Genomic DNA, 27,969 nt, shown 5'->3' on the forward strand with positions numbered 1-27,969 from the left:
TTAAAGGTACGTGACCAGTTTTGATATATGTCTTCCATGGCAGGCTCAGATTCACAAGAATATATTGCCTGCTTAGCACTTGCCCCAAGCGATGTGTCACGTCTCAGAGGGTGTTTGGCTGCATTCTGTTCATCATCACTGGTGCTTCTGGTGACAAATGGTGGACTATAAGCTATGGTCTCTACCTTGCGATGAAGCTGTGATTATGTCAAATGGAGATCGTTCTTCCTCACATTTACTTCAATGGCATTGCGCACATAGGTACGTTTTGACAATGACATCCATCTGGTATATTTGTTTCTGGATTTATCATAGTGTGACTTTCTGCCCTGGCTCTTATCAGTTGTTAGAACCACAGCCAACCCAAATTGTAGGCTTCTTGTTCCATTACAATTCTACTTCAAGGCACCTTCTCCAATATTGTTTGCTACAGTCAAAGCATGATGCCTACATCAGGACATTGGTAGTTCCATTCACATCTGCAACTCTATATCAACTGACTGCATGAATCTGTCACAGCACCGCTGGACAAGAGATCAAAAAGACTAAAAAAGGAACGGTTACATGGAACGTGCCATCCTGATTCCCCTGATCCCTAAAGTGGCTTGAGAGCCTAACACTCACTTGTTGGCGAAGCAAGCATATGGAGGTGTGAAAGATATATGATGGAGCTGGTAAGCTCAGTGGGTGCTACAGTGGTAGACGAGGAGAAACAATCTAAAGTTTCATCCTCTACATGCTGGTCTTATATACGTGTACAGGAGCCTGATTACGTAACCTTCATTGTACTACTACTACAGAATAGATGATTGGCTATCTACATATCTAGGCGACTAAACTATACACAGAACAATAAGTGAGAGAATCTATCTGTAAGTAGAACAATAGGTGAGAAGATTGATGTTCTCCTGTGGCAACGGTGAGATGATCCATCCTATCATGGTAATGGCTATACCTTGAGCTGATTGCCTAGATGATCCTGATCAATAGTCCTTGTTCCCTTTGTTTCCAAATGGGTGCCTCTATTGTATCCTGGACTAGACAGGTCCGGCCATATCATTCGTGAGCCTGGATCATAACATGTGATGTGGACTATCACCTGATCTCTACGCATCACGTCTGTGGCTGAGTGGCATGAGATAATGGTGAAGCATGTGATCTGTGGCATGAGAAAAGTCACGTGTGGACTTTGTGGTGAAAATCTGTGACACTACTCCCCTCTCAAGGCTCATTGTCCTGAGGAGCCAAAACCTTTATTTCCCCTTCTTGTTGCTCACAACGGTTGGTAGCTTCTGGAGGGGAGTCCCTCAGCATAATATTCGAAGATTATCTGAGCTATCCTGTCTCCTGGCTTAATCAAAAATACGAAATCTGTTGTGTTGATCAGTATGACCTTGAGTTCTCCGGTGTAATCTGGATCAACGACTCCTGTGTCCATGTCAATTCCTCAAGCAGCCAGTCCACTACGTGGAGCTATTCATGTATAGGTATGTTTGGGAGGGTCAATGGTGACTCCTGTCCCTACCACAGCTCGTGAATGCGGAAGAAAATCGTGTGTTTCTGCTGCATAAATATCTCATCCTGCTGCTTCATTTGAGGATTTTTTCGGTGATTTGGCATTGTCTGTCATTTTATGATATAGGAAGAACTCGTCCGGGTGGTCGGACATATTGATTCTGTGTGTGGATATCGGTGCAACTTCATATGAGGATAATTCGAAGTGTTTTCCACCAAAAGTGATGACCCTAATTGGTGCTTTGGCTGCATCTGGGTGTTGTTGGTGGAATTCTTGAAGAAGCTCATCAGCGTTGGTGAGATTTGTTTGGGGTTCTCATGTATCATCGGAATGGTCATAGCCTTTCCATTTGACGAGGTATTGGACCCTTCCCCTCACAACCTTCGAGTCTAGTATTTCTTCAACTTCGAATTCTGGTTCTCCTTCGATTTCTATAGCTGGGGGCTTTGGGGGTTCATGGTTTGCGACCATGTCTTGATGGTATATGATCAACTTGCTAGCATGGAAGACCGGGTGAACCTTCATTTGCTTGGGCAATTCCAGTTTGAACGTGACTGGGCCTAGCTTCTGAAGTACTTTGTAAGGTTCAAAGTTTTGTGTGCCTAGCTTCGCAGATTTGACTTTTACTCTGAGATCCTTTCCCTTAAGTAGTACTAGTCTCCGACTTTGAATGGGACTTCTCCCTTTTTCTCGTCGAAGTACCATTTCATCCGTGAAGTCGAAACTTCCAATGCTGCCTTTGCCTGTTCTTGTGCCTCAGTTCAGTGGGTGAATAGATGTTCCAATGAAGGGTGACATATTGATTCATGTACGTCTGGTGCCATTTTTGGATGTCGGCCATATTCGACAAAGAATGGAGAAAGTGTGGTGGACTCATGGGCCTGGTTGTTGTATGAAAATTCTGCTGTTGGCAGGTAATAGACCCAATCATTCTGTCTATGGTTACAGTACATTCGCAGATACTGTTCCAACACCTGGTTAACCCTTTCTGTCTGACCGTCTGTCTGGGGGTGATATGCAGTGGACATTGTTGACTTTATACCGAGCTTCTGGCAGAACTCCTGGAATAGTTTGCTTGCAAACTGAGTACCTCTGTCTGAGATAATCTGGCGCGGCAATCCGTGGAGTTTGAAGACTTCATTATAGAATATGTTATCGACTTGCGACGATGTGACTGTGTCGTCCATTGCATAAAAGTGCACTCGTTTCGTGAGTCTGTCTATGACGACAAGTATTGCCATCTTCTTTTCTCCCCTAAAGTCCATGGCTGGAGAAAGTTGAGTGATAAGATTGATGGTGATGATCTCCCATGGTTCTCCTGGTACGTCATTGGGTTATAGTAGTCTGTACAGTTTTTTCCTTGAGTACTTGTTGCGTTGACAACTGTCGCAACCTTGTACGTATTGTTTAAACATTACGGACATTCCTGGCCACCAATAATTCTGAGTAATAAGCTCCAACGTCTTGAACCTGCCGGGGTGTCCAGCTGGTAAGGTGTCGTGATGGAGTTTTATTAGGTCAAGGCGTAGCTGTTGATCCTTGGGGACATAAACCTTTCCACGATGGAGCAGCAGTCCATGCTCAAAGTTCCATTCTGCGAGGTTTTTTCCAAATTCGCACCGTCCTGTAGTCAAAAGTGCACAATAATCCTTGGTCATCATGTCGTCTGTGAGTGCCTTCTTGATCCTTTCCAGTAGTTGAGCATCATCAACTTCAGATGCGTGAGCGGGTCGAATCGCATTGATAGCAAAAAATTCAGGTTTTAACAGCATTTGATTCGAATTGTCGCTGTCTACCCCCCTCTCATGGTCTGGCCTCCTGGACAGAGGATCGGCACATAACATTGTCTTTCCAGGTTGGTGACTGAGTATAAAATTGAAACGTGTGAGGAATAATGCCCAGCGTGCTTGGCACTGGGATAACTTCTGTGCCTGGTGGAAGTATGTAAGGTTGAGATGGTCTGACCAAATCTCAATGGGTTCTGGGTGTCCTTCTAAGTAGTGCCGGTATTCTTCTAGTGCTCGAATGATTGCAAGCATTTCCTTGTCGTAAATCTCATAGTTTCGCTCATGTTCATTGAGTGATTTAGAGTAATATGCAACTGGATGCCATAGCTTGTCTTCCCCTAATTGTTCGAGTACTGCACCAGTTGCGTAGTCTGAGGAGTCAGTCTCTAGACGGTATGGTGCAACGTCGTTGGGGAGTTGTAAGATCGGGGCTGATGTAAATGCCGTTTTGAGTGCACTGAAGGCTTGGTCTTGCTCTTCCTTCCATTGCCAGGGCACGTCCTTACAGGTGAGAAGTGTTAAAGGTCATGCGAGTTTCGCAAAGTCCTTTATAAATTGCCTGTAGAAATTCACGAATCCTAAAAAGGCTTGTACTTGTTTGACCTTTGTAGGTGCGGGCCAGCCAAGCACACCTTCAACTTTAGCAGGGTCCATCTGTACCGAGTTCTTGCTGATGATCATTCCAAGATACTCGATTGAGGACTGTTCGAAAAAGCATTTGTCTGGTTTGGCATATAAGTCATTGTCCGGAGGCGCTGAAGAACTGCTTTTACTAGATGTCGGTGTTCATCGAGATCGTCCGTAAAAATGAGGATGTCGTCTAAATAGACTACCACCTTTCCAGTACGAACTAAGTCTTCAAGGACTGTATTCATCATTGTCTGGAAGGTACTGGGAGCATTGCAGAAACTGAAGTACATTACTGTGAGTTCGAAGAGACCGTGATGCGTGATAAAGGTGGCTTTTTCTTCGTCTCCTTCCCTAATCCTTATGTTATTGAACCCCCATCTCAGGTCGAGCTTAGTAAATATACTAGCATGTGAGAGCCTGTCAATGAGGTTCGAAATGCGGGGGAGTGGGACCTTGTTCTTCTTTGTTACTGCGTTGAGGTTCCTGTAGTCTTGTATGAGTCTCAGTGATCCGTCTTTCTTTTTGACAAAGAAGACAGGTGCTGCGGTTGGACTTCTTGATCTCTTGATGTAACCTTTAGCCAACTCTTGGTCTATCCACGTGTCAAGCGAATTTCTTTCCTTAGGTTCATAGGATATACTGTAACTTTGCCGGGCATGGTAACGATGCCTCTGGAACAAGTTCGATTGGATGATCGTAGGGCTTTCTTGTGGGCATTCGTTCTGACTGCTTCTTGGAGAACACATCGCCATACTCGTGGAAGTGTTTAGGAACATAGGCTGACCAGTAGTCTTTGTCCTGTTCTCCTTTTTGCAGCACTCTATCCTGATTCCTCTTGGTGTCAAGGCCCATAATGAGTGATGCTACAGCTTGTGCATCAGGATCTTCTGATAATGACACCCATCTAATGAAGCTGTCCATGTCATTCCAGTTGTCACCTAACTCCTGGAAACTGATGAACTCCATCAGGTCTTCAATGTGGGGGATGTTTGTGTCTTCCAGGTCCTCCTCCTGGACTGCTATCTGTGAGGGTGCTCATCTTTGTGGGCACTGGGTGAAATCGACTGTGAGTTTCCCCCAATCCACTTTGGGGTTATGCTCCTTGAGGAAACTCATGCCTAGTATAATGTCTTTGTGTCCTATATCGGTAACCAAAAGGCTTTGTCTGCTTGTGTGGTTTCTGATGGTTATACTTAGAAGAACCCTTTTCTTAATGGTTCCACCCTTGTTGTGAGATGCATCTGCATTATAAACCCTGATCTCCTTTTCAAGTGAGATCGTAGTGAGATTCAATTGATCAACCAGCCGTGGGTTGATGTAACAAGAATATGCTCCTGAGTCGAGGAGTGCCTCAGTCTGGACTTTCCTTACTCCCTGTTTGAGGTGAACAGGTAAATCGATCGCGTGTTTTGATGAACCAGTAGATGCGATGTATAAAAAACTTGATACTGGTACATGCAAGAGTGAGTAGGTACTATTACAATGTCTATGGGAACTCTGGCCAGACCTCAGAGAACCCGCCGAAGAAAATCCTCATCGTCTTCTACCTCCGTGATCCTAGCTGCTTCGACGGCTGGTTCCAGTTCTGCCTCCTTGTCCTTTCCCTTTGCATCGTAGCTGGCGATGAAAGCACGGACTGCTTTTTTCCTCGCCTTGCTGTCATCGGAGCTGATGGATGATGTTGCTGTCGATATTGCCCTGGTTGCTTGACCCCGCTTTGGCATTTCAAATTTGCCCTTGTACTTGGGGTCTGGGCATCGCTGTTTAAAAATGAAGAGGTGTTTCCCGCATCGTGCGCACAGCTTCTTTTCCAGCCATCCTTCTTGCTCCTTGGTAAGTGTGGATACTCGATCCACAACCATTGCGTTAGGGTCCTTTAGGGCTTGTGGTGCCGATGATGTTGTTGTAACCGTTCCGCATTGTCCTGCCTTGTCGGCTCTGAACTTGGACTCCAATTGAAGGCATAGGTTGAGGTATTCCGGCCATGTGATGGGGTCAGCAATTCCTAGACTGTCTCATGTGACCATTGCCTGGCGTACGTCCTTGCTTCGATGTTCAGCAATGTAACCGATGAGTGCAGTGTGCCCTAAGTTGGTCTTAGTGGCCCATTGCTGGAACTGTTCTGTGAAAGATACCATTGTGGGATATGTCTTACTGCAGATCTCCTTCAAATGCTGCTGCACATCCTTGTCCAGGTCGAGGGTCCTGTAGTTTACTTTGAGAATGTTGACGAAGTCTTCCCATGTGCCAAGTGCTTGTCGTGCCGCTGCCCTGATCGTGTATTCGGACATGTATGTGAATGCGCCACCTTCCGCAAGGCTGTGGTAATCTTGTGTTCGTCATCGTTGATCTCGTTCCACCGCATCCATATACCGAGTTGTTGGAGCCAGTCTTCCAGACTTCCTTTCCCCGAGTAGTGTGGAGGCTCAGCAATTTTGATGCGTGGCTTGTGCGATTGGACCGTCTCAGATGTTTGACCTTGTGTCACAGTGATGCTGCTTGCTTTGAGCGAAGCTAGCTCATGTCGCAGCTTTGTGTTAGCTGACTTGATTTCCATCATCTCTTTTCCAATGTTCAACATTGCCGCTTGTGTACCTGAGAGCTCATCGTTGAGCACCGTTATGTGGGCATCTTGCATGTTGATCCTGTCCTTGAGCTTCCCATTTTCCGTTTGGAGGACTGCCTCCTTTAACTGGTGCTCGTTCTTGTTGTTCTGGATCAACGATTCGAAGGCCCTCTTGTGTTCGTACATTTTGTTGCTGAGCACATTGTAGACCTTGGCAACTTTGGTGCTGACCATGAGCTTCATCGCGATGATTACCCATTCACAGATGTGATCCGGGACTTCACTGGGAGCGGACTGTCTAAGTGCATCTTCTAGATGCTCAAATTGATGCCCTTCAAACTCCCAGGTGGGAGGAACATAGGCAGGTAAGAGTGATGGTGTCGGGGATGTGGGTCCTCTGACTTGTGATGCAGAATCCTGGGGTCCTAGTCCAGGTTCAGGTGAGTTGTGCTGCGAGGTGCATGGGGTGCTGCCATCATGTGCTGATTCAACATTGGTGTGAAGAATATCGTCCATTCTTTGCCTGAACGTGGATGTGTACGCACGATCGGCTCCCTCCATTGTGATGTAAAGATGTGTAAATTAATACAAAAAGTGCAAATATCTCTTTTTAGAGATGAAAACCAGGGCTTTGGTGATTTCCTGCAGCCTTTCCTCCTTTCCTATCTGCTTGAAACTAATCCCTCCTATCTCCAAATAGACCGTGTTGATCACCTGCTTCTCAATGAATGTGTATGTGCACGTGCCGGTGTGAAGGTCAGCGCAGACCTTATCGAGTTCTGTGGCAAGGCTATAGATGGGTCCTTGGTGCTCGTCCTTGAGACGGTATGAGAATGCTCCTAGTATAGGCTGGAGCCTGAAGTGGGTAGCATCTACCTGCTTTGTAAGGGTCTCGATGTGGATTGTTGGCCTGACTCTGGATGGGAGTGGGTGAATGGGATGGGCAATGGTGTTGGTTTTGATAAAGTTCAGCAGTGGCCGGACTGGGATGGGAGCAATGATGGGGGGAGGAACTGCGTTGGAGGTGATAAGCTCTGGGGGTGGTGCCAGCTTGCGACTACCAGTGGTAAGGCATCCTTTTCTGGGCTTGTAGCATTCAAGCGGTGGGGTGCGATCACGTGGCTTGCAGATGATTCCGCGCTTTATGATGTGCATTGTATCGACAACCCTGGCTGCTGCGCGCTGCCTGTCTGTGGACGATGCGCCTAGTGAGGCAAGAGTGAGGAGCCTTCCGTGCTCCTTGTTGGTTTCTTGATGCTTGTAGTGAGTGTCGAGGTCAAACCTGGGGTGGCCTTGCACTTTGAAGCTTTGGGCAGCTCAGAGTCTTGCTGAGGCTCACGCCGGGTAGAGGTCAGATTGGAATGTTTGTCAAAAAAGCCGCGCGCTATGGCTGAAACTGCTTGCACTGAAAATACGTGGCCACTTATGTTAGACACTAAGCAGGGGTGCAGAAAATGTCAGATTGTTTCTAATGTCACGGTAACACCAGACAAGAGATTAAAAAGACTAAAAGGAACAGTCACGTGGAACGTGCCGCCCTGATCCCCCTGATCCCAAAGTATCTCCCTGATCCCTATGTGGTGCAAGAGCCTGTTGACTTACTAGTCGATGTGGCAGATGCAAGCAAGGGGTAGAGATATATGAAGGAGCTTGTAAGCTCAGTGAGTGCTACAGGTAGTAGACGAGGAGAAACAATCTGAAGTTTCATCCTCTACATGGCTGATCTTATATACATGTACAGTGGGCTATCTTACCTAAGCTACCTATCTACGGGTATAAGCAAATGGCCATACATGAAACAATAGGATGTCCGGAAGTAGAACAATAAGTGGGAAGATCGATGGTTGCTGCAGTAATGCATGTGCACATCGTGCCTATCTTGGTTTCCCTTTTGTTCTCCGGTGTGAACACCGTACCTATCTAGGCTTCTGGCTAAACTAATAGGAAGCAGAAGGCCGATGCATAACAATAATCCTTGTTCCCTTTGTTCCCAAATGGGTGCCTCTATTGTATCCTGGAATAGACAGGTCCGACCGTATCATCCGTGGGTCTGGACCATAACATGTGATGTGGACTATCACCTGATCTCTACGTGTCACGTCTGTGGCTGAGTGGCATGAGATATTGGTGAAGCACATGATCTGTGGTGTGAGAAAAGTCATGTGCGGACTTTGTGGCAAAAATCTGTGACACAGACCTTGTCAAGTTCTGTGGCGAGGCTGTAAATGGGTCCCTGATGCTCGTCCTTGAGGCGATATGTGAACGCTCCTAGTATGGGCTGGAGCCTAAAGTGGGTAGCATCTACCTGCTTGGTGAGCATCTCGATGTGTATCATTGGTTTGACTCTGAATGGGAGTGGGCAAATAGGATGGGCAATGGTGTTGATCTTTATAAAGTTCAGTAGTGGCTGAACTGGGATGAAAGCAATGATGGGGGGAGGGAACGCGTTAGATGTAATAAGCTCTGCAGGTGGTGCTGGCTTGCGACTACCAGTGGTAAGGCATCCTCATCTGGGCTTGTAGCATTTGAGCAGTGGGGTGTGATCACGAGGCTTGCAGATGATTCCGCACTTTATAATATGTGTGGTATCAATGACCCTAGCTACTGCGTGCTGCCTGTCTGTGGACGATGTGCCTAGTGATGCAAGTGTGAGGAGCCTTCCATGCTCCTTGTTGGTTTTCTGACACTTGTAGTGGGCATCGAGGTTGATCCTGGGTGTGGCCTTGCACTTTGAAGCCTTGGGCAGCTCAGAGTCTTGCTGAGGCTCACGCCGGGTAGATATCGGATTGGAATGTGTGTCAAAAAAGCTGCACGCTATGGCTGAAACTGCTTGTGCTGAAATATGTGGCCACTTGTGTCAGACACTAAGCAGGGGTGCAGAAAATTGTCAGATTGTTTCTAATGTCACAGCACCACTGGACAAGAGATCAAAAAAACTAAAAAAGGAACAGTCACATGGAACGTGCCATCCTGATCCCCCTGATCCCTAAAGTGGCTTGAGAGCCTAACACTCACTTATTGGTGAAGCAAGCATATGGAGGTGTGAAAGATATATGATGAAGCTGGTAAGCTCAGTGGGTGCTACAGTGGTAGATGAGGAGAAACAATCTAAAGTTTCGTCCTCTACATGCTGGTCTTATATACGTGTACAGGAGCCTGATTACATAACCTTCATCGTACTACTATTACAGAATAGATGATTGGCTATCTACATATCTAGGCGACTAAACTATATATGGAACAATAAGTGGGAGAATCCATCTATAAGTAGAACAATAGGTGAGAAGATCGATGTTCTCCTGTGACAATGGTGAGATGATCCATCCTATCGTGGTAATGGCTATACCTTGAGCCAATAGCCTAGATGATCCTGAACAATAGTTCTTGTTCCCTTTGTTCCCAAATGGGTGCCTCTATTGTATTCTGGAATAGACAGGTTTGGCCGTATCATCCATGGGCCTGGACCATAACATGTGATGTGGACTATCACCTGATCTCTACGTGCTGTGTCTGTGGCTGAGTGGTGTGGGATAATGGTGAAGCACGTGATCTGTGGCATGAAAAAAGTCACGTGCGGACTTTGTGGCAAAAATCTGTGACAGAATCTATCGACGTATCACCTCCCTAATGGCAGATCTTGCAACGACCTCATCCCTATACGAGCTCAAATCTCTCTACCCCTCTCATGGTGTGTCGAGCCCGATAATGTGGTTGACAACCCATGGTACCTTATCACCACAGTGGCTTTCAGCATAAGTGGTCAGCCAGAGGCTGTGCCACTCATCTACAAGTATGCATTGAATGAGCTGAAGCAGGAGCAGGACATGGAGTTGCCACAGGGTGCACTAGAGCAGTGTATAAGACTTATGGACAGGCTCAGGGAGGCGTTGCTGCAATCTACCCTGCTGTGTGGGGCCTCGAGGGTATGCAGCAGGTGACAGCACAAGGACCAATCACATTGACGTATATTATCTTCAGGTCATTGAAAGCTACTATGTTCTTTCCAAGGTCATCCCTGAGTCTCTTCACAGCAAACATGTCCAACGGTAAGCCTACAATGCTAAAGGTGACAACAACAGCTGACAAAAAGTATGCACACCCACAGTGACACAACCAAGAGCTTGAACTATTATCATGAGATGGGAGAGAACAACGTCCACTTTATGTACCATGAAAGAGCAGATGCCTTGAACAGGCTCGAAAAGATCTATGCAGATGTCAGTGAGTCCACGTGAATATTTGCAACCTTTGCCAGTCCATCTTCATATGCAATTAATGGCAGGTTGGTGGGTGCATTCAATCAGCTATGGGATCACATACACTGGGACAAACCTTCTTAAACTGATGGAGACAAACTTCGTGACCGCTGCAGTGATTGTGCCCATGGATGCTCCTCAACAGCTTGGCTGGCAGCTGGCGAATGCGAGGAACATGGGAGCAATGCTGGAGGAGGTGTGAGCAGTTCGGGAAATTGCAGTGAGGATTGCCGAGAGGTCGGGTGTGCAGTGGGAGGATGGGGTGCCAGAGGTTAATTGATCTAAAATGATTAATGACTGTATGCATTAATGTCACTAGCAATGCCTCTCCACCAGTGAAAGATTGCCTGGTGCATGTTCTCCTTCAGCATGCCAGAGAATGGATTCTCAAGTGATCAAGTGCTTGAGTGTGGTTGATTTCAAAATATGAATATGTGAGCACGCAGAGAACCTTGTGTCGCAAGGTGCGAAAGGCATTCAAGCTTATCTCACAAGTCGGAGAGGCGCAATCAGCATTCTGCCCAGTTGACAGAACATCCATGTGAGGCACACCATTGTCTTGTGGGCCTGGCCTCTGACATTCACATGAAAATGAAACCATCCAGGGATGCAATCAAGTTGGCCAGCTTATGGAACTCAATTCTCTCATAGGGAACTATCGCCTTGTCATTAGGTTCGTGACTTGTGTGATGTTGACGTTAAAATCAGTCTCTGGCTGACGCTGTCTGGGCATACCTGGACTGATGTGGCTGATCATCGATTTTGAACCAGCCCAGCGATGATGTGCATCGATAGTGTTGAGAAAGCTGAACCTCACGACCGAGGCTCAGGGACAAGCCGAGGTATCGAGGCCCTCACAAATGAAGAGTTCGGACCAATGTGGCTGAGGGATTATATAATATTTTCTAATGTGTACACATATATATTAAGGAATGCCATATTAGGAAGATCTGTATCTTTCCGCATCCTCCTTTATCCTCAATGCTCACCCGTGTTCCATCCCTGAATCCAAGGGACAATAGATAGCATTTCTTTCAGGGAAGTCCGTCGTCCAAGATATGTGTTAGCAATCATCGCTTCCTCACTTCGACTTCAAATTGGTCAAGCAGAATGTTATTTCTGGGAATGCTAGTTAGTAGTGTGATGTTGAGGTTAAACTGTATTCTTCCCTGGCTCGCCTGTCCGGGGATACTATCACTGATGTGACTGAACATCAATTTTGAATTGTCATGTCTATGTTCCTCATCAATAGCATGGCATGCTTTATTCGGGGATGCTGTCTGTCACAGTATTAGGTGGCACCTTTCTTTTTGCACCATTAAAAGTCCTCATTTGAGTGATTATTTGGACGCCAACCTTCATATTGATCTCACAAAGTGGATACTTGGACAAACAGCACAATACTGCCACATACATTGCAGATATGACTGTGTCTACCACATGACCACCAAGCACCCATGATTCAGCCACCCAGTCATGTGACACTGGCCACTTGCCCAGAAAGGAACCCATTAGACCATCAAGCTAGCAAGTACCTGATTCACCACTCAAAATAGTGGCACCACTTTGCCACCTAGCCAATAGGCAGGCACCACAGAGGATCCCCCTACCAACCAGCATACAGTATAGCCAGGTACAGGATAGGCTGAATCTTCTCACAACCTTATCCAGATGAAGACTGATTGTCCCACTCATTGTTCTGAGTTTGGACAGATCCTCTCATCTAATGTTGTAACCATTGTGATGTGCTCTGTTGGCTATCACCCATTGGCCCCTCAACAGTGGGCTCACTTACAGGCAATTGTCTTATTAGATTAGATAGGATTACCTCGGCGTATCCATGGCCTTTGTAGATAGTTGCCATAATGAATACAAAACCATTACTGGTTTTGGCTATATGTTCACATGTAGATATCTGAGGTCTCACAGTAGCACAATGCCAGGGGCCCTGCCCTACATGTATATAAGTACCCATGAGGAAGCTGGGTATCCTTAGCTTCATTCATCTATTTCATGTGGCTTTACAAGCCATCACCTCCTCTTTGTGTGATATAAGGCTAAGGGCCCTTTGAGCCCCTTTTTATAGGCTGCATGTCACTGCATGCCTTTTTGACCTAGCCCCCTTGTGGCAGGTCCTTATTTTGATTTTTGTGCAGGTCACTGAGCACGGCTAGCACCTTGCAGCCATTTTCTTGCCTTTTGGCAGGATTCATGATGTGCTGTGACACTGTCACATGAGGCATGCATTTGTGCCCATTCACAGCCAGCACGTATTCTCGTCCAAATTCATCGTAAGTATTTCCCCAACACTCCCATCTTGGAGCGAACATAGAAGCCTCTGTCGACATCTTGCATTCTAGAGCCTTATGATGCAGTTGAAGGGCACACCACGCATGTCTTCTCATGTATGTATGCCATCCTGTTCACGGTTCTCTTCACACTCTCTTACACTCTGCATCCATATATAATGCCTTCTTCACATTTCACTCATTCCTCAGTCTTATCCTTGACGTCCAGATGGCCTCCCTGAAAGACATTCAAACTTGGACCCAAATCTTTCACGATGCTCATAGCAACGTCTCTTCACAAGTGCGAGATGAACTGATTCGTGTTGGTGCTTCAGCCAGCTGCAAGGGCAATTACTCAGATTCAGTCATCAAGTGCTTGAGCTGTCGTAGTATTAGGTGGTAACTTTCTTTTTGCACCATTAAAGTCATCATTTGGCAACCACAAGTGGTTATTCGGACGCCAACCTTCATATTAGTCTTAAAAAGTGGATACTTGGACAAACAGCACAATACTGCCACATACATTGCGGATACAACTGTGTCTACCACATGACCACCAAGCGTCCATGATTCACCATCCAGTCACGTGACACTGGCCACTTGCCCTATTCAAAAGTTATCAGGGGTTGGTCACGTGACACCAGGCCACTTGGCCAGAAAGGAACCCTTTGGACCATCAAGCTAGCAAGCACGCAATTCGTCACTCAGATAAGTGACACCAACCCTATTGGCTACTCCATAGTGGCCTCATGTCGCCGCTCAATAGTGGCACCACTTTGCTGCTCAAATAGTGACACCACCTTCAGGCAATTATCTCATTGGATTAGATAGGATTACCTCAGTGTATCCATGGCCTTTGTAGATAGTTGTCATAGTAGCTACCAGAACCTAATCGGTTATGGTATCATGTTCACATGTAGGTGTCAGGGGTATTTACCTTAGTATAGTGACTGAGGTCCCTACCTGCATGTATACATATAAGCACCCATGAGGAAGCTAGGTATCCTTAGCTTCATTCATCTATTTCATGCAGCTTTACAAGCCATCACCCCTCTTTGTGTGATATAAGGCTAAGGGCCCTTTGAGCCCCTTTTTGCAGGCTGCATGTCACTGCATGCCTTTTTGGCCTGACCCTTTGTGGCAGACCCTTATTTTGGTATTTGTGCAGGTCACTGAGCACGGCTAGCACCTTGCTGCCATTTCCTTGCCTTTTGGCAGGATCTATGATGCACCATGACATGGACGTGACAGAATTATATACATTTGAGCAGCCAGAGGATGGCAAACTGCAAGCACAGGTAGTTTTCAAGCTTGTCGTCAAAGAAGGTGGGCGGCCTGTATAGCTGTGAGACAAATATTGCTGAGAAGGCGATAGACATGTGCAGCGGATACAATTTAATCCAGGGTGCATGCCTCGTGTTCTTGATAGATCAGTACATGGACTAAGCTCCTGTTTGATTAACAACTGAAGGCTTAATGTTGCACTTTGATAGTTGCTCGTCGAGTGCTATTGTATCGAAAGGACTCACTATTAGTGATGGTAGCTTCGAGGCTGTCTCCCAATCCATCAACATCGTGTTCTATGCTGGAACTTCTCCGTGCGTCATGTCTTATCATTGTCTATGACCAATCTGTTGACTTTCCCGGCCAGCCCGCTGCACGGCCAGGAATTTGGGAGTCACCTGCTCTCTAGAAGATGGCTCCACAGGGCCAAACCGATGGCCCGTCCCATTGTAGCTGCACCCTATTATATACACACGCACTACTACTCTTCCACGCCGGTGGTGCAGGTCACACTGGGGCCTCTCGCATCTGCGCTCCATGCCCAGATTCCAACACGCCCCCTCGACCTAGCCACTGCTGCATCTATCCCATTGTGGGCCACACACCTGTATCACACTCCCTGTCTCCAGAGATGCCGGTCTCCATTTCATGTGCTTCCCTGCCTGCCTCGGTCCATATGCCAGTTCCAGCACCCCCTGATCTTGGGTTCCGGTCTCCGTACCATGTGCATCCCGTACGTGCCCATTTTCAGTGACTTCCTATAGCACGTCCATGCGCTCGTCACTCACTCAGTCTGCACGCCAGTCCCAATGCTCCTTGGATTCGGGTCTCGATCTCCGTTCCATGCGCTCTCCATGCAAGCACCTCGCTCGGCTTTTCTTCAGCGCTCTGCATGCTGTGGCTGTGCCGCTTCGTCGGACTGCTGACCTGTCTCGCTCAGCATCTGCTCAGCCCACCCTCTGATGCCCTGCTCTGCCCATCACCTTGCTGGTAGGCCCACCCTCATGCGGTGCCCACCTCCTGTGCCTGGTGTCTTGTATCACCGCAGCGGCGCCCCGTGATCAACTCTCTGGCCCTCACCCTCCTGCCCTCGACCTCCTGATCCCACCTCTGCCTGGTTGCACCTGTCCCTCAGCTGCCCTGCAGCCTTCACACCTTGGCAACCTGCCCCAGCTCCCAGCCCTTGACCTGCCAACTGGATCACTCACCAGCCAGCATCCTGGTCCCCCCAGCAGGAGCCTCGTAGTTGATGGTTTCACATCGATTGCGGTGAGTGCCCCTTGGTCAATGGTTATCGGTTTGTGTTGACTTTCCCGCCAGCCCGCTGCACGGCCAGGAATTCGGGAGTCGCCCGCTCTCTAGAAGATGGCTCCACGGGGCCAAACCGATGGCCCGTCCCATTGTAGCCGCGCCCTATTATATACACGCGCGCTACTACTCTCCCACGCCGGTGGCGCAGGTCGCACCGGGGCCTCTCGCATCTGCGCTCCGTGCCCAGATTCCAACACAATCTGACGGAATACCCCTGCAGCGGAGACAAACTGCGTGTAATCAATGAAACGACTTCTGTGGGCTCCCGTGTCATTACCGCAAAGACGGAAGTGAGCGATCACCACAATTGTGAGTGAGGCTCCCTTGGCCTTACATTATGTTTTCAGGTTTGGAATGTATCAACCAATCGACTTGTTGCGTCTGGTACTCACACGAAGATGAAGCCGACGACGTCTCAGCTCAAACTCTAGGACATTTTGAGGTTCTTCCGGTACCTCGCATCTGTATGAATTGTGCAGATTTAGACGTATACATAGGGTAGTAGAATGACAGTCATAGCGCTTTTATCACGGCATTACAGTCCTACATTGTCAAATTGACAGTCGTGAGGAAGAGTGAACGCTCGACGTTCTAAATTCGGCTTTGCTCGTAATAAAGCTGAGATAGCGTATACATTCAAAGTTGCATGTAATACAACTCTTGATCTCACACAGTGTTATGTATTATCAACCGCATGAGTGAGCGAAGCTACCGTGTAGCTAATGGTTCACGATGGGAGTGACCGGGCAAAGTTATTCAATAGGTACATGATGACGATGACGACTACTGATACAAAAGATTTGACTTCCCACTGCACTACTTGGTGACCAGCACCTTCAATAGACAGTCTACGCAGCGACCACCCTTCAAAAACCACCTTTAGACCATGACCTCAGTGATCCTTTGTAGGGTCCTCGGTAAGAGACCCGTTGCGCTAACTATCCACGCTGTGGTAATATTGCTGGATTGACAACATTTTCGTAAGTCCCTGAATTATATATGCTGCTCATGTACAAACGAACGATCGTCCCGGCGGATAGAGAGACACTACTCCAGCGTACGCAAGGGTCAGTGAAAGGCGAATTACCAGCACCCTCTCAGTTGAGCCGCGAGCCTCGGCAATTCGAACGTTCGAACGTCCGGGACAAAGTTCAGCGCTATCCGAGGTGGTAGTATGCCCAGCATATCCCTTGGACAATTTCCTTAAGCCTCCTGCCTGGAGCGGATGACTCAGAACTTCGAAGCGATGCAGACAAATTCTGGCGTATTCGAACACAGCGAATGATATTTAGATGAGGTAGAACCCCGCTCTCGCAAGTTGTTCCTTATCTCGACCCGCCTCAATGGCAACAATCGCAAGCCAGACATTCCTCCGCCAGCTCAAGTCCATCTTCCCCTCACCCACCCTAACGACTCCCGATGCTGTCATAGCTCAGCCGTGGTACCTCGTCGCGGCGGTGGCCTTCAGCGCTAGCCGCAAGCCCGAGGCAGTTCCCGTTGTATATGAGTTTGCACTGAACGAGCTGAGGCTCGTGCAAACCGCGGAGCCACCGGAACGTGCGCATGAGCAGCAGATGAGGTTGACGAGTAAAGTCCGGGAGGCGATCCTGCAGTCTGGGTTGCTTAGCGGGTTCCCGAGGGTATGTGGCACTGAAGCAGGCATGATTCCGAGAGGCTAAGCAGTTCGTCAGGTCATCGAGAGCTTGATCGCGCTGCAAAAAGTCACTCCTGAGAATTTACGCAGCACACAGGTACTACGGTAAGTTTGGTCCACGCATGCTCGAATCTTTAGTTCACGTTGAACCGCGATTGGAATACTTAGCAATTCGACACAAACCGTCGAGCAATATGCGAAGGACGGAGAGAAACTATTCCGATCCATGTACCGCGAGACTGCAGACCCCGTCCAAAGCCTCCTTGACTCCGCATACCTTGATTTAGGTGAAAACAATTCTATTGCTCACATAAACACGAACTGAAGCTCATGTTGCAACATAGGATGGTGGTGCAATACGGTCGGCTACGGCATCACTTATGGCGGCACGGATGTTCTCACACAAGTCGAGACAACCTACGCGATAGTCGCTGCGCTCATAGCGGTTGACGCGCCGCGGCAAGTGGGCTGGCACCTTGCGAACGCGCAGCATGGCGGGGCAACGAGAGAGGAGGCAAAGGCCGTGAGAGAGATCGCAATGAAGGTCGCGGAGCAGGCTGGCGTGAAGTGGCAGGATGGCGTGCCGGATGTCGAGTAATGCCGAACGGATGATAATGTTGAACGGAGAACATCGAACTTCCACGTCTTGGATTGGCTTGATTGATTGGCAGTGCATCGTCCCTCCAGCGGCCGCTCAGTCATTTGGACGCTTGAGATCGGGAGTTGTGTAAGTACGAACCTTAACGGAGACAGATTACCAGTCTTTCCGGACATGAAGATGAACTCACCAGCGACCTTCCACAACCCGGATTGTTCAACGAACTTGATTGCAGAAACCCTAGATACAAATGCAGAGATTGACAAAACACAGACAATATATATACATCAAACATATATAGGAGACGACCAAAAGAGATCTACAACCGAATTGCAAGCCTAGCTATATGTACAGACAGAAGATATACATACAGATGCGGGTATTCGGAAAAATACACCAAGGAGATAGGACGTGGAGCGACTCAGAGTCAGGTAGTTGACTTATGTACATGTCCGTGTCCATGTCCAAGATCAAGAGGCGATAAATAGAGAGAACAAGGTATGCGAGATGCCGTTGTTTCGTGTCGTGTGGTCGTGAATTTTCGTTGTGATCGCTGCCTGTGGATATGTAGGTCCTATTCGCAAACACCGTTGGTCGCGCCATCGTTATCGTCCTGCGAGCACTCTCCTCCTGACGCTCACGCCCGTCCCCGGTTGCGCGTCCTTTTCTCGTGTCGCGCCGTACCCCTTCCTCGCACGCGGGTCCTCCGACACCGATGGTATGTCTCCGCTCCTCACCAGATGGTGCCAGTACAGTAAATCGCCTGCCTTCAACTTTTCCGGCGCGGGCGGCGGAGGGAGAGGAGGGACCACCATTCTGTGTGACTGGCTGGAGTCGAGATCGGCAACGCTCGGAGAGTTGGCGCCAGCAGTGATTGAACGGGAGTTGGGAGGCGTCGGGGGAAGCTGTGCCATCGAGAAAGATGAAAAGCCTTCGACGGGAGCCGTCGATCGATGACTCGCACCGCTGCGGGAGGCAATGACAGGCGATACAGGGAGACGAGTCTCGTTAGACAGCTCGGTCCCAGTCGAGGGGTCTTCCAGGGATAGCGATGTCCTTGAGGGTAGAAGATCATGGCTCGAGGTGAGTACAGACATAGAGTCGGCCGTAGTGGACGCCGAGAGAGTAGGATGCACCGCCTGCGCTCTCGACAGAGGTGGCGGCGCCGGAATCGATGTTCTCGTCAACGAAGGCCGCAGCGGCAGCCTGTTCATCGTCCGCATCGCATGCAAAGGCGGCATCAGTGGCGGCCGCGGCTGCTCAGAGAGCACGCCATGCTCCCCGGGCACGTACCGCCGCTCCTCCGCATCGACCTCCTTCGCGTAGAACACGAACCGATGCCCATTTGTCGCACGCTGGCTCGCCGAGATCGACGATGTACACCGCCGGCACGGGCTCACGATCGTGTACCCCACTGCGCTTCCGCAGCCATGGCAGCAGAGCGTCTGCGTCAAGCATTCGCACGTTCGTGTCGCAGAGGAAAATTCTGGTGGTGAGGAGGCGCAGATTGAGGAGGTCTCAGGGTAGGGAGAATATGCAGAGCAGTTGATCGGTAGCGCATCTGTCGAGTAGAGCGGGACGTTCGGCCTAAGAAGAAGGACCGCCTGCGGTAATATATCAGCGCGCGTAAGAGAAGGTAGATCATGTAAGCTGAAATGGAAATATATAAACGATACAAATCTTCCTCGGATCACACAATCTAGACAAAATGCGGGGAACCCACAGGGTCCAAGATTGCATTGCAGATCCTAGCATTCCAGCTGTCTGCGAAGCACCCAAACAAGCGCGCCACAAAAGAGTCGATAACTCACTTTCATGCCTCTGTTCGTCAAGAACATCCCACACGACTTGCAGTCCAGAATCCACACTTTGTGCACCATTGGTGGCGGTGGCGGTACCGCACTCGCTGGGGCACGCACGGTCTGGTACCCCCCATATGCACCCGGTGGGTACAGCCACGGAGGCATGGGTGGGTGGCTATTCCTCTGCACATACGAGGGGTAATTGAGCGTACCCTGACGATCTGAGACGTAAGGAGCGTGAGGAAGCGTCGGTCGTTCTGCCGCGTCCGTTGATGTGAACTGGGGACCTTGTGAAGCAAACATCCTGTGTTCGCGAGAAGTGGCGGTGAACTCGAGGTGGCCTGGGTCGAACAAAATCTGCCATTGGGGATCAGCGAGCATCTCTCCTCCAGGTTGTCGTGAGATGGCGGGCGTGGGCCTGTAGTGGGCCCGTTCGGAGGACAGGACACGAGCGGGCATCGTCGCTACGTCGAAGCTCGGTGTATCACTGCAACGGGGCTTGTCTTGCGAGTGCGAGTGAATACGTGGACCAGGAGGAGGGCGACGTGGGTAAAATGCCTGCCGTGCGGCTATATGAGCCTGAGAGAGCGTGCGCGCCTGGAAGCGAGATGGCAGTTGTCCGGGGAAGAGTTGCTTTCCATCGCTGTTGATCCTGAGCGCAAACGTTTGACGTGGTTTATCTAATCGATCTTTTCCTCTTGCGAGCGCTCACTCGTTTATATTTTGCTTTCTTCCAGTTGTTCTAAAGTCTGCCCCTGACTCATCGTCCGCGACGAGCTAAGGATGATTGTGCCTCGGCTGGAGCGACTTAGCAGCAGAAGTTTCTCCAATTATGGTGCGCATTGAAAGGCTCGTTTCCCAATACTGATAATGCCGCGTACTTTGTGCGGATCCGAGCTTGCATGTGCTGGAAACGCCCGGGTAGGACATATGACCATATGCATATGGCTACAGTTCTATTGAATGTACCAAAGTAAGTGGTTTCTGAGTCGCTTCCGGAGATCAATCGTTGGCGTGGTGCTAAAGACTTTTTGACCGAGCTCTGTGTCGCTTGATGTGATGTGACTTAAGTCCTTCGGACATATTTCAGGGACTTTTGATTTAATGAAATACTTTAGATTCATTGAAAAAGATGGAGACTATGTCACCTATCTCGTCCATACTTTGATCTCTGGTGGCATTCATCTACAAATTCACGCGGATCAATGTAATTGGAGCTATTTCGTGGATCTCAAGATCGCTTCGCCAGCCTAGATCAAATATAGTGAGCATGATCTCATTCTGTTTAAAAAAGGGTTTTCCTCACATTCGTCTTTCTGTCGTTAGCATTTGTAGGACAAGGATTGAACGACAGTCAACATCATGGCCTGTTTCTCAAACAATATGGTGTTTCAAGGTTCAATGTTCATCCCCCAGAGCTCCAAGTGACACACCCCCATGCAAGAGTAGTTATATATCAGCGGGCTTTCACAGCGTGCCTGGTAGCCACCAGTCGCGGTAGTATCTCAACCACTAAGTCCGTTCAGTTGCTGATACCTGCCTGATTTAGGATAGCTCTAGCTATCTGTGCCGCAACGGCATTTGCCGGTCTACCTACGTGCAACTGTTGGATTTTGCTCTGGTTTTCCATATCGCAACGCAGGCCCGACATCTGCGTGTGTATGATTGTAAGGAGCCCACATTTGAATCCTGAATCGCGTCCATCGTCATTCTACTAAGCATAATACGCCTTTCTTACAAACGTGATACGAAGAAGCTCTTGAAGATCGTTCTATAATTGACGATGGCATGTTGGGTGCGAATTTTACATATCAACTAAGGCGAGTAACATACTTTTCACATGCGTGGTTCTTTTCATTTCCAATCAAAACAGCTAGCATGCATGTGATAGTATCTGCTGATGCGGTCTTCTCGGGCGTTGCCACTTGAATACAAATGACAAAGAGAATCGTGATTACACGACAGCGTCATACAAGTGCAATACTGCTGTGGTGAAATACATAATTCTTGGTTATTGAGCAAGACCTTGTGTCAAAAAAGTGGACGAGGATTACAAGGTCGGTGACATGATTGACTGATCGCCAACTGTCACAACGATTCAATTGAGCCAGGCAGGAATGCCGGTCCGTCTTTGTTATCCTCGTACCACGGAACATCGTGCACAATCAGCACCCTCACCCTCGGCATCTTCATCAACACCTTGACCTGCTCGATAGTGGCCGCAGCGATGTTCTTGTCTGTATGTACACAGCCTAAATGCTCGTGGTCCGCAATTCCAGTTTCTCCCACCAGCAGCCGCCAGTCGCCTGCAGCGTCCCCCGCGAGGAAGATCCATCCGCCGTCCGCGGACGTCCGCGCAAGCACGCCCAAACTTGAATGGCCGGGTAGTTGGCCAGGCGTGTCGACGATGTACAAGCTGCCGTCACCGTAAACGTCAAGCGTGCGCGAGAACGGGCCAATCGGTCTCATATCCTCCGTAGTGGGAGATATATATCGAGTACGCGCGGTAGGGAGGAGGTCACTGCGGAACTCCGCCTCTGGGTCGGCCGGATGGCCTGGAGTGAGTAGGTCGCGCGTGTTCTCTCCGACGATGAAAGTCGCGTTCGCGAAGGATGCGGGATTGCATAGGTGATCGAGGTGGATGTGCGAGAGGCAGATATGCTTGACCTGTGAGCGATCGTATCTGCCCTTCTGCAGCGACTGTGTCACATTCTGCGGAACCACGACCTTCGCGCTTCTCCTGACCTTATCTGTGAGGACGGGCGGAAGAGCCTCCTCCCAGTCTCTCCGTATCCCGAGATCGAAGATGAAGGTGTCTCCGTTGCAAGAATGACGCAGCATGAATGAGAGGCAAGGGAGGCGGACACGCTCTTCCCCCACCGCAGTGTCAATGATATATGACAGAGAAACCCCGTCTGTGCACCCTGCCTCCAGTGCAGAGACAGTGCAGTAGGTTTGATTCTCTGATGGGGGGTGGCAGACTCATCATATGCAAACCTGCGGCTTAGTGTCAGCGTGGTGTGCCAGATGACTGCCAGTTTAGTCGAACACATAATGATAGGTCGCTCAGCTGCAGGATACCCAGCGCTCAATAATGAACTAATCAGTGCTCGGCTTGCTGTTAAGAGAGTTGGCTAATAGTGAGGAGGGTCAGTGCTTCCTGCTGAAGCCACATCTTGTGGCCCCAGTTCAAGCCAGCGCACATCAACCAATGCAATCTTCGAAGCTACTGCTCTATCATAATATGACTTGTGGACAAATTGATTTCATGGATTGTATGAGCATTAAGTCAAATCTCCATGCGCATGGTTGAAACTAGCGAATTGCAAGCATCTAGGAGGCAGAGAAATGAAAAGGAGAGAACAGGATCATTGAAAAGTCGGACATACTAGTATGCAATTCGTAGTCACAAACTCTCATGTAGTACAACCGCTCTTTGTCTTCCGTAGGCAGACTGCAGAATGGCTCCTTTGTGTATGGAAAGATCAGTAAGCTATGTGGTGCCTTACATTCTAGATACTTTTGGTGTAAGAGACAGGCTCGGAAATGATCGCCCGAGAATATGCCGCTCCACCGTAGGCAGCCACGGAAATTCCCACTACGTCAACAATGGACAAATACAACGTCGTCAAGATCGTACGTTCATCATCGTAAAACTACACACTACTAGAATACAATATGAACCAGAGGAAAAACGCCTACTATGGCATCGTCATAAACTACCAGTGGGACGGACTGTTGAGGAATAACGTCAGCAAATCGCATGTGTGACTCGTTGTCTCTGATTACTCACCCGAAGTATCCGCCAGACTCGACAACCTTGTAGCTAGCAGATCGACCATCCGCATTGTCCAGGAACACAGTATTTCCCCACCACTTCTGCAGTGTGTCTGCGCCAATCTTCCCTGCGCGCGGGTATTGCACGCAGAAGAAGATCACGATGATCGACACGGCAAGCCCGGAGTCCAAACCCGCGGACAGCACATCTGACGACAGAACGTCAACATTTCATTGCATGACTTCATGCGCATCGTGCTCACAGTTGTACTTCGTCCACCAGGAGAAGTGACGTCTACGAATGATGTAGTTGAAGATGAACCCAACGATAGCCCATGGGACGTAGTTGACAGCGGTAGCTGGCGGAATGTTACCAGTCCCGCTGAAGATGACGGGGAAGTTGACGTATTTGACCCACGAGTTGGGATACCTCAGGGAAATGAGCCAGCCGCCTAGCGGGCAAAGCATGCCAACCAGGAAGAACCACACAAGGCCGCTGATTAAGTTATCGAACAGTCAGAACAAGGGAAAGTATGACTGAAGATATCGGCTCACTAGTAGAGCTGTCCTTTCGAGAACTGACGTGCTGGGCCGATAACTCCCCAGATGAAAGATGCTGTACCGAACACCTCCGTTGACGGACACTGCAGGACATATCAACCAAATGAATTACAGCAGTTGCAGCAACCAGGACTGACAATGAAACCATTCTGCTGGGTGGATGAGCACATGTCAGGGATGTTGGTGAACATCCACGCCTGCACTCCGAGTTGGACGGTGCCCGCAATGACAGTTGCGACGACCTGGCTCCAGAACATCTGACGAGGGTCGATCTTCATGTAGTGTCCCAGTTTGAAATCTGACGTGAACTGCAGCGCCTGTGCCATCGTAATGTATCCCCACGTCTTGAACATCATCATGGCAATCGGCCTGCCAGGCAGCGCGTAGCCGATGATCAGCTCAGTGATGACACTGTATCGCGTTCGTCAGCTCGATGACCCGCATTCGCGTCAGGCAGACTTACTTGAGCCCGAGCTGCTGGTTGGTGATTGCCTGGATCATGCCGACTGGGACACAGTACACGAAGGCTGCGTAGTGGTGTCAGCTTGAGTTTGACTATCAAAGGAGAGGACCCTCACATATGATCAGACTTAAAACGAACGCCCAGACAGGGAATTCGGTATGCCAGACTTCAATGGAGATGATACCGAATACGAACATGGTGACTGCGCAATTATCAGACAGCCATCCGCGCTTGTAATAGTAGAGTATTACGCACCAAGGATGACAGCATACCACCACTCCGGTACTTGCCGATACCTCGACATCAGGCGGGCATGGATGTCAGGCTGCTCGTGCATGGATCGGCGTGACTGCACCCAGATCATCTTGCGGAAGTACAGGAAGGTGTGCGTAAAGATGGAGGTGATGGACGCAAATGACAGACCGTAGGACATGGCGAACGTGATCGAGAGGAACAACGGGCTGTACGCCTCATACTTCTCAACGTTGAGCGAAGCATCAACGTTGATGATAGCGCTGATGTTGTAGGCATTGCCGAAACGATCAAAGGATCCTCTTGATGACATTCTATTGCAGCACCTTTCAGTATCTCTCTTTGAAGAAAATCAAATCCTGAAACTTACGGCAACCAAGCGCTGTACCACGTGTCCGTGTAGTAAAGAATAGGCGCGAGGATCCCTGGATAATTCTTCAGCACCATTTCTTCAGATCTGAAGAATGAACTCACAAAAGAAGAAAACGAAGCCGACAGCAATATTGGCCTCTGCCCACCAAGGCGTTGGTAAGGGAGAACCATTGTAGGCAATCTGATGTACGCGTTCAGCCTTCACACTATCGAACATAATTGTTGCTTGATCATACCTGAGACCAGTCGAACGTAATCAATGACATCCCCTAGTATCAAGAATTAGTGGGGTGACCATTGTGCCGTAATCATTCCCGGGCTCACGCACCAGGCCACTCGTATATCCGAAAAGCTGGTTCACGACAACGTTGTTTGGAACGATCCAGCACACCCAGTTAAAGTAGGACAGTGCTTGGAAGATGTAGCCGGGGAACCAGTACCAGCAGAACGAGCCGACGAATACATAGAGGAAGAAACGTTCACGGCTGATACCTCCACGGGTACCCATACCAGCGTAGTGCTGCTGGTGCAACGTGTTGAACAGCGCGCAAGTAACCAGGTTAACTGGCCAGACTGCGTACCAGGTACATCAGTGCGGTGTGAACCTCAATGAGTGAATTACTTACTCATCGAAGGTGGCTGTACGAGGAACCTGCGCAGGATGCCTCCGATAGAGAACCCAATCTGCGTTGACAGTCCATCAGTCGATCGCTCGCTATAAAAGTTCTAGCTCAGATTCACCAGCTGCGTGCTCATGACAACCATCCATTGATCTGCAAGTCAAGTAGCGGCACATTAATTAAATCCGCAACGGACGACAACAGTTTCGCTCACATCCGAAGTTGTAGTCCTGGCTGTAGTAAACGCGTTGTACGGCGATGATGTCCGTCTGCAAAGAACCTTCGTGAGCTAATACGGAACATTGGGTACGAGACGCCGACGTACCGCATACGCCGAGGAAGCCCCGACGCTCGCCATGATAGTTATCAAGACGTGCTCTTTAACGCTGAATGGACCAGGATTAAGAGGAACACCAAAAAGCTTCACACGAGGCATGAACTTTGCCCAAGCACGGCCGATGGGAAATGTGATCAGCAGAGCGACGAACTGGCAAGGCATGGTTCAGCGAGGGCTCTAAGCGAAGCCATGCGGGTACTCACACTACCAACGGTAACCGAAGGGTAGCGGAAGAAGAAGAACTGGTTCATGCCAGGGATGATCATGGCCCAAATGACACCCAAGACCCATGTGCGAATAGTAGATGCAGGCATGGTGGGGTCGTCGGTGTTGGCAACCGCAGATCGGACCTCAGGATATGGGGAGTCCTCCTCTGATTTCCATGTCAGAGCAAACGGCTGAGCATGTCGACAACCACTTACCGAAGTCGAGCCCTTCGAGCGCATCCCTGTCGAGATTGGGATCGTCGAAGTCGACGACGGGCACGACGGGACGTACCACTACGACAATGTACACGTGAGCGCGTTGTGCGCTGGGCAGAGAGTTGAAAGACACCTACCATCCTTCTCGATGTCGACCTTCTCCTTGCCAGAGATCGAACTCGCGCTCCCCTGGTCATCATGTATGCTGGCCATGATGGAACGAAGGAAGACGGAGCGGAGGATAGCTCAGCTTCCCAAGCACACGCTTCTTATGCGCCTCGGGAGCAAGCTTCCCGTGCGATAAGCGGTGGATTTCACTCATGGAGAAGCGCGGGCCCGTGTGCCTTATCACGGTGAGACATGTATGCCAGGTATTGGTGGCATGTGTAGCAGGACCTAGATGCAATCTGACGGGGGAGCGCGAGGAGCCTGACTGCGCCAAGCTCGACACTCGTGGATGATCCGTAGACACTCTGCAGAGTCTTCGCTCCATCAGCAAATGGACCGCCACACTAATGATTAAGGGAAGTAGGTTGTCTTCTAGGGAACTCCAGAACCCCGACTGGCATTGACTGTTGGACAGCCATCAGCACCATGAACTCTTCACGGCAATTGCTGTCTCGCATTTGGTCTCAGTGGCGTGGATTTTCTCGGCATTCATAATCACCGAAGTGGACGAAGCCGCCGTGCTACAGAAAAGCTATCAGCATATTGGGACGATAGTGCTAAACTGGGATACGCACTCGGTAAGCCTTCACATGGATCTGTCGGGACGGAGCAGTTGCGCCCAGTTTCATGACAGTATCTTGAGTCCCGCATCTGCTAGAACAGATGGTCACTGCCTGATAGCATGATGCTGAGCTTTGAAATCTGATGGGTCGCCCATGATAATGCAGACGCCATGAGCGGTAGGATACTTCCAAGTGCGGCTTCGGATAACGTCGTGCTGCACAACCATGTGCACGCGGTTCTGAGGATTCTGCGTTGTGGTAGCACAATGCTGCAAGTGAATCTGCCCCAGAAGTCGGCGATCATCCTCCGTGTGTATGCCTCTTGACACCGTTTCATGTAGTACCAAGTCATTTGGAAATCTGTTCGCGAGCGAATCTCACGAGACGTCAGGTCGGTCCGCCCAGCGCATCATGCATCAAGAGTCCGACGTAGCGGGGAAGAGAGGCCCAGGGTCTTTAAGCTTCATCCTAAAATAATGAAGCCGAGTAGACATCGACAGCGCGTGCAACGAGGCTATGGCGGGATCATTCGGTGTCCGCGGGCCATCTGCTCGGCAGTCTGTGCGTACCGGCGGCAGAACCGTGCATTCAGATCGCGGAAACAACGTCCCCACAATGAGCACCTGAGCAGACATGGTTAGGTCACCCGGGGTGCATTTGCTGAAATATTAATTGACAGCCCGGGTTCGTGGGATCTGGAACAGATCCTGAGCTATCTTGAGTAACGGAGCCATGTGGTCAG

General features: G+C 49.3%; 9 protein-coding genes across 9 annotated transcripts; 4 read left to right on the top strand and 5 right to left on the bottom strand.

The window, feature by feature from the left end:
* Positions 1-5,441: 5,441 nt before the first annotated feature.
* LAESUDRAFT_760874 (uncharacterized protein) lies at positions 5,442-7,060 on the bottom strand (the record flags this gene model as incomplete). The annotated part of the gene is made up of 4 exons (XM_040912821.1): positions 5,442-5,943; positions 5,973-6,019; positions 6,069-6,262; positions 6,307-7,060. 4 exons carry the CDS (start codon positions 7,058-7,060, stop codon positions 5,442-5,444), a joined length of 1,497 nt encoding a protein of 498 aa, XP_040762306.1.
* Positions 7,061-10,126: 3,066 nt separating this feature from the next.
* LAESUDRAFT_760875 (uncharacterized protein) lies at positions 10,127-10,957 on the top strand (the record flags this gene model as incomplete). The annotated part of the gene is made up of 5 exons (XM_040912822.1): positions 10,127-10,187; positions 10,241-10,422; positions 10,478-10,545; positions 10,605-10,720; positions 10,782-10,957. 5 exons carry the CDS (start codon positions 10,127-10,129, stop codon positions 10,955-10,957), a joined length of 603 nt encoding a protein of 200 aa, XP_040762307.1.
* A 3,756-nt stretch (positions 10,958-14,713) lies between these two features.
* Positions 14,714-15,433, top strand: LAESUDRAFT_727729 (uncharacterized protein). The gene has a single exon (XM_040909278.1). The coding sequence runs from the start codon at positions 14,762-14,764 to the stop codon at positions 15,089-15,091; it is 330 nt and encodes a 109-aa protein (XP_040762308.1). The 5' UTR covers positions 14,714-14,761; the 3' UTR covers positions 15,092-15,433.
* Positions 15,360-15,573, top strand: LAESUDRAFT_727730 (uncharacterized protein; the record flags this gene model as incomplete). The annotated part of the gene is made up of 1 exon (XM_040909279.1): positions 15,360-15,573. A coding segment is annotated over one exon (214 nt), but the record flags the coding sequence as incomplete, so codon positions are not given.
* Positions 15,574-16,981: 1,408 nt separating this feature from the next.
* Positions 16,982-17,890, top strand: LAESUDRAFT_657584 (uncharacterized protein; the record flags this gene model as incomplete). The annotated part of the gene is made up of 4 exons (XM_040904698.1): positions 16,982-17,278; positions 17,330-17,397; positions 17,461-17,579; positions 17,637-17,890. The coding sequence occupies 4 exons, from the start codon at positions 16,982-16,984 to the stop codon at positions 17,888-17,890; spliced, it is 738 nt and encodes a 245-aa protein (XP_040762310.1).
* A 243-nt stretch (positions 17,891-18,133) lies between these two features.
* LAESUDRAFT_727733 (uncharacterized protein) lies at positions 18,134-20,320 on the bottom strand. The gene is made up of 2 exons (XM_040909280.1): positions 19,702-20,320; positions 18,134-19,494 (listed from the first exon to the last, which is right to left on the bottom strand). The coding sequence occupies exons 1-2, from the start codon at positions 20,149-20,151 to the stop codon at positions 18,496-18,498; spliced, it is 1,449 nt and encodes a 482-aa protein (XP_040762311.1). The 5' UTR covers positions 20,152-20,320; the 3' UTR covers positions 18,134-18,495.
* Positions 20,321-21,595: 1,275 nt separating this feature from the next.
* LAESUDRAFT_286505 (uncharacterized protein) lies at positions 21,596-22,978 on the bottom strand. The gene is made up of 2 exons (XM_040901841.1): positions 22,742-22,978; positions 21,596-22,689 (listed from the first exon to the last, which is right to left on the bottom strand). Exon 2 carries the CDS (start codon positions 22,531-22,533, stop codon positions 21,781-21,783), a length of 753 nt encoding a protein of 250 aa, XP_040762312.1. The 5' UTR covers positions 22,534-22,689; positions 22,742-22,978; the 3' UTR covers positions 21,596-21,780.
* A 503-nt stretch (positions 22,979-23,481) lies between these two features.
* LAESUDRAFT_657510 (OPT oligopeptide transporter) lies at positions 23,482-26,554 on the bottom strand (the record flags this gene model as incomplete). The annotated part of the gene is made up of 17 exons (XM_040904692.1): positions 23,482-23,678; positions 23,733-23,965; positions 24,025-24,113; positions 24,168-24,441; positions 24,494-24,557; positions 24,609-24,695; positions 24,749-25,059; positions 25,116-25,170; positions 25,220-25,298; positions 25,354-25,386; positions 25,446-25,690; positions 25,744-25,801; positions 25,859-25,890; positions 25,952-26,006; positions 26,063-26,224; positions 26,278-26,447; positions 26,497-26,554. Coding segments are annotated over 17 exons (2,202 nt in total), but the record flags the coding sequence as incomplete, so codon positions are not given.
* Positions 26,555-27,598: 1,044 nt separating this feature from the next.
* LAESUDRAFT_286972 (uncharacterized protein) lies at positions 27,599-27,944 on the bottom strand. Its single transcript, XM_040901843.1, has one exon. It carries the CDS (start codon positions 27,860-27,862, stop codon positions 27,644-27,646), a length of 219 nt encoding a protein of 72 aa, XP_040762314.1. The 5' UTR covers positions 27,863-27,944; the 3' UTR covers positions 27,599-27,643.
* Between the last annotated feature and the right edge of the window lie 25 nt (positions 27,945-27,969).

This window comes from Laetiporus sulphureus (assembly GCF_001632365.1).
Source record: "Laetiporus sulphureus 93-53 unplaced genomic scaffold LAESUscaffold_31, whole genome shotgun sequence".
Lineage (NCBI taxonomy): Eukaryota > Fungi > Basidiomycota > Agaricomycetes > Polyporales > Laetiporaceae > Laetiporus > Laetiporus sulphureus.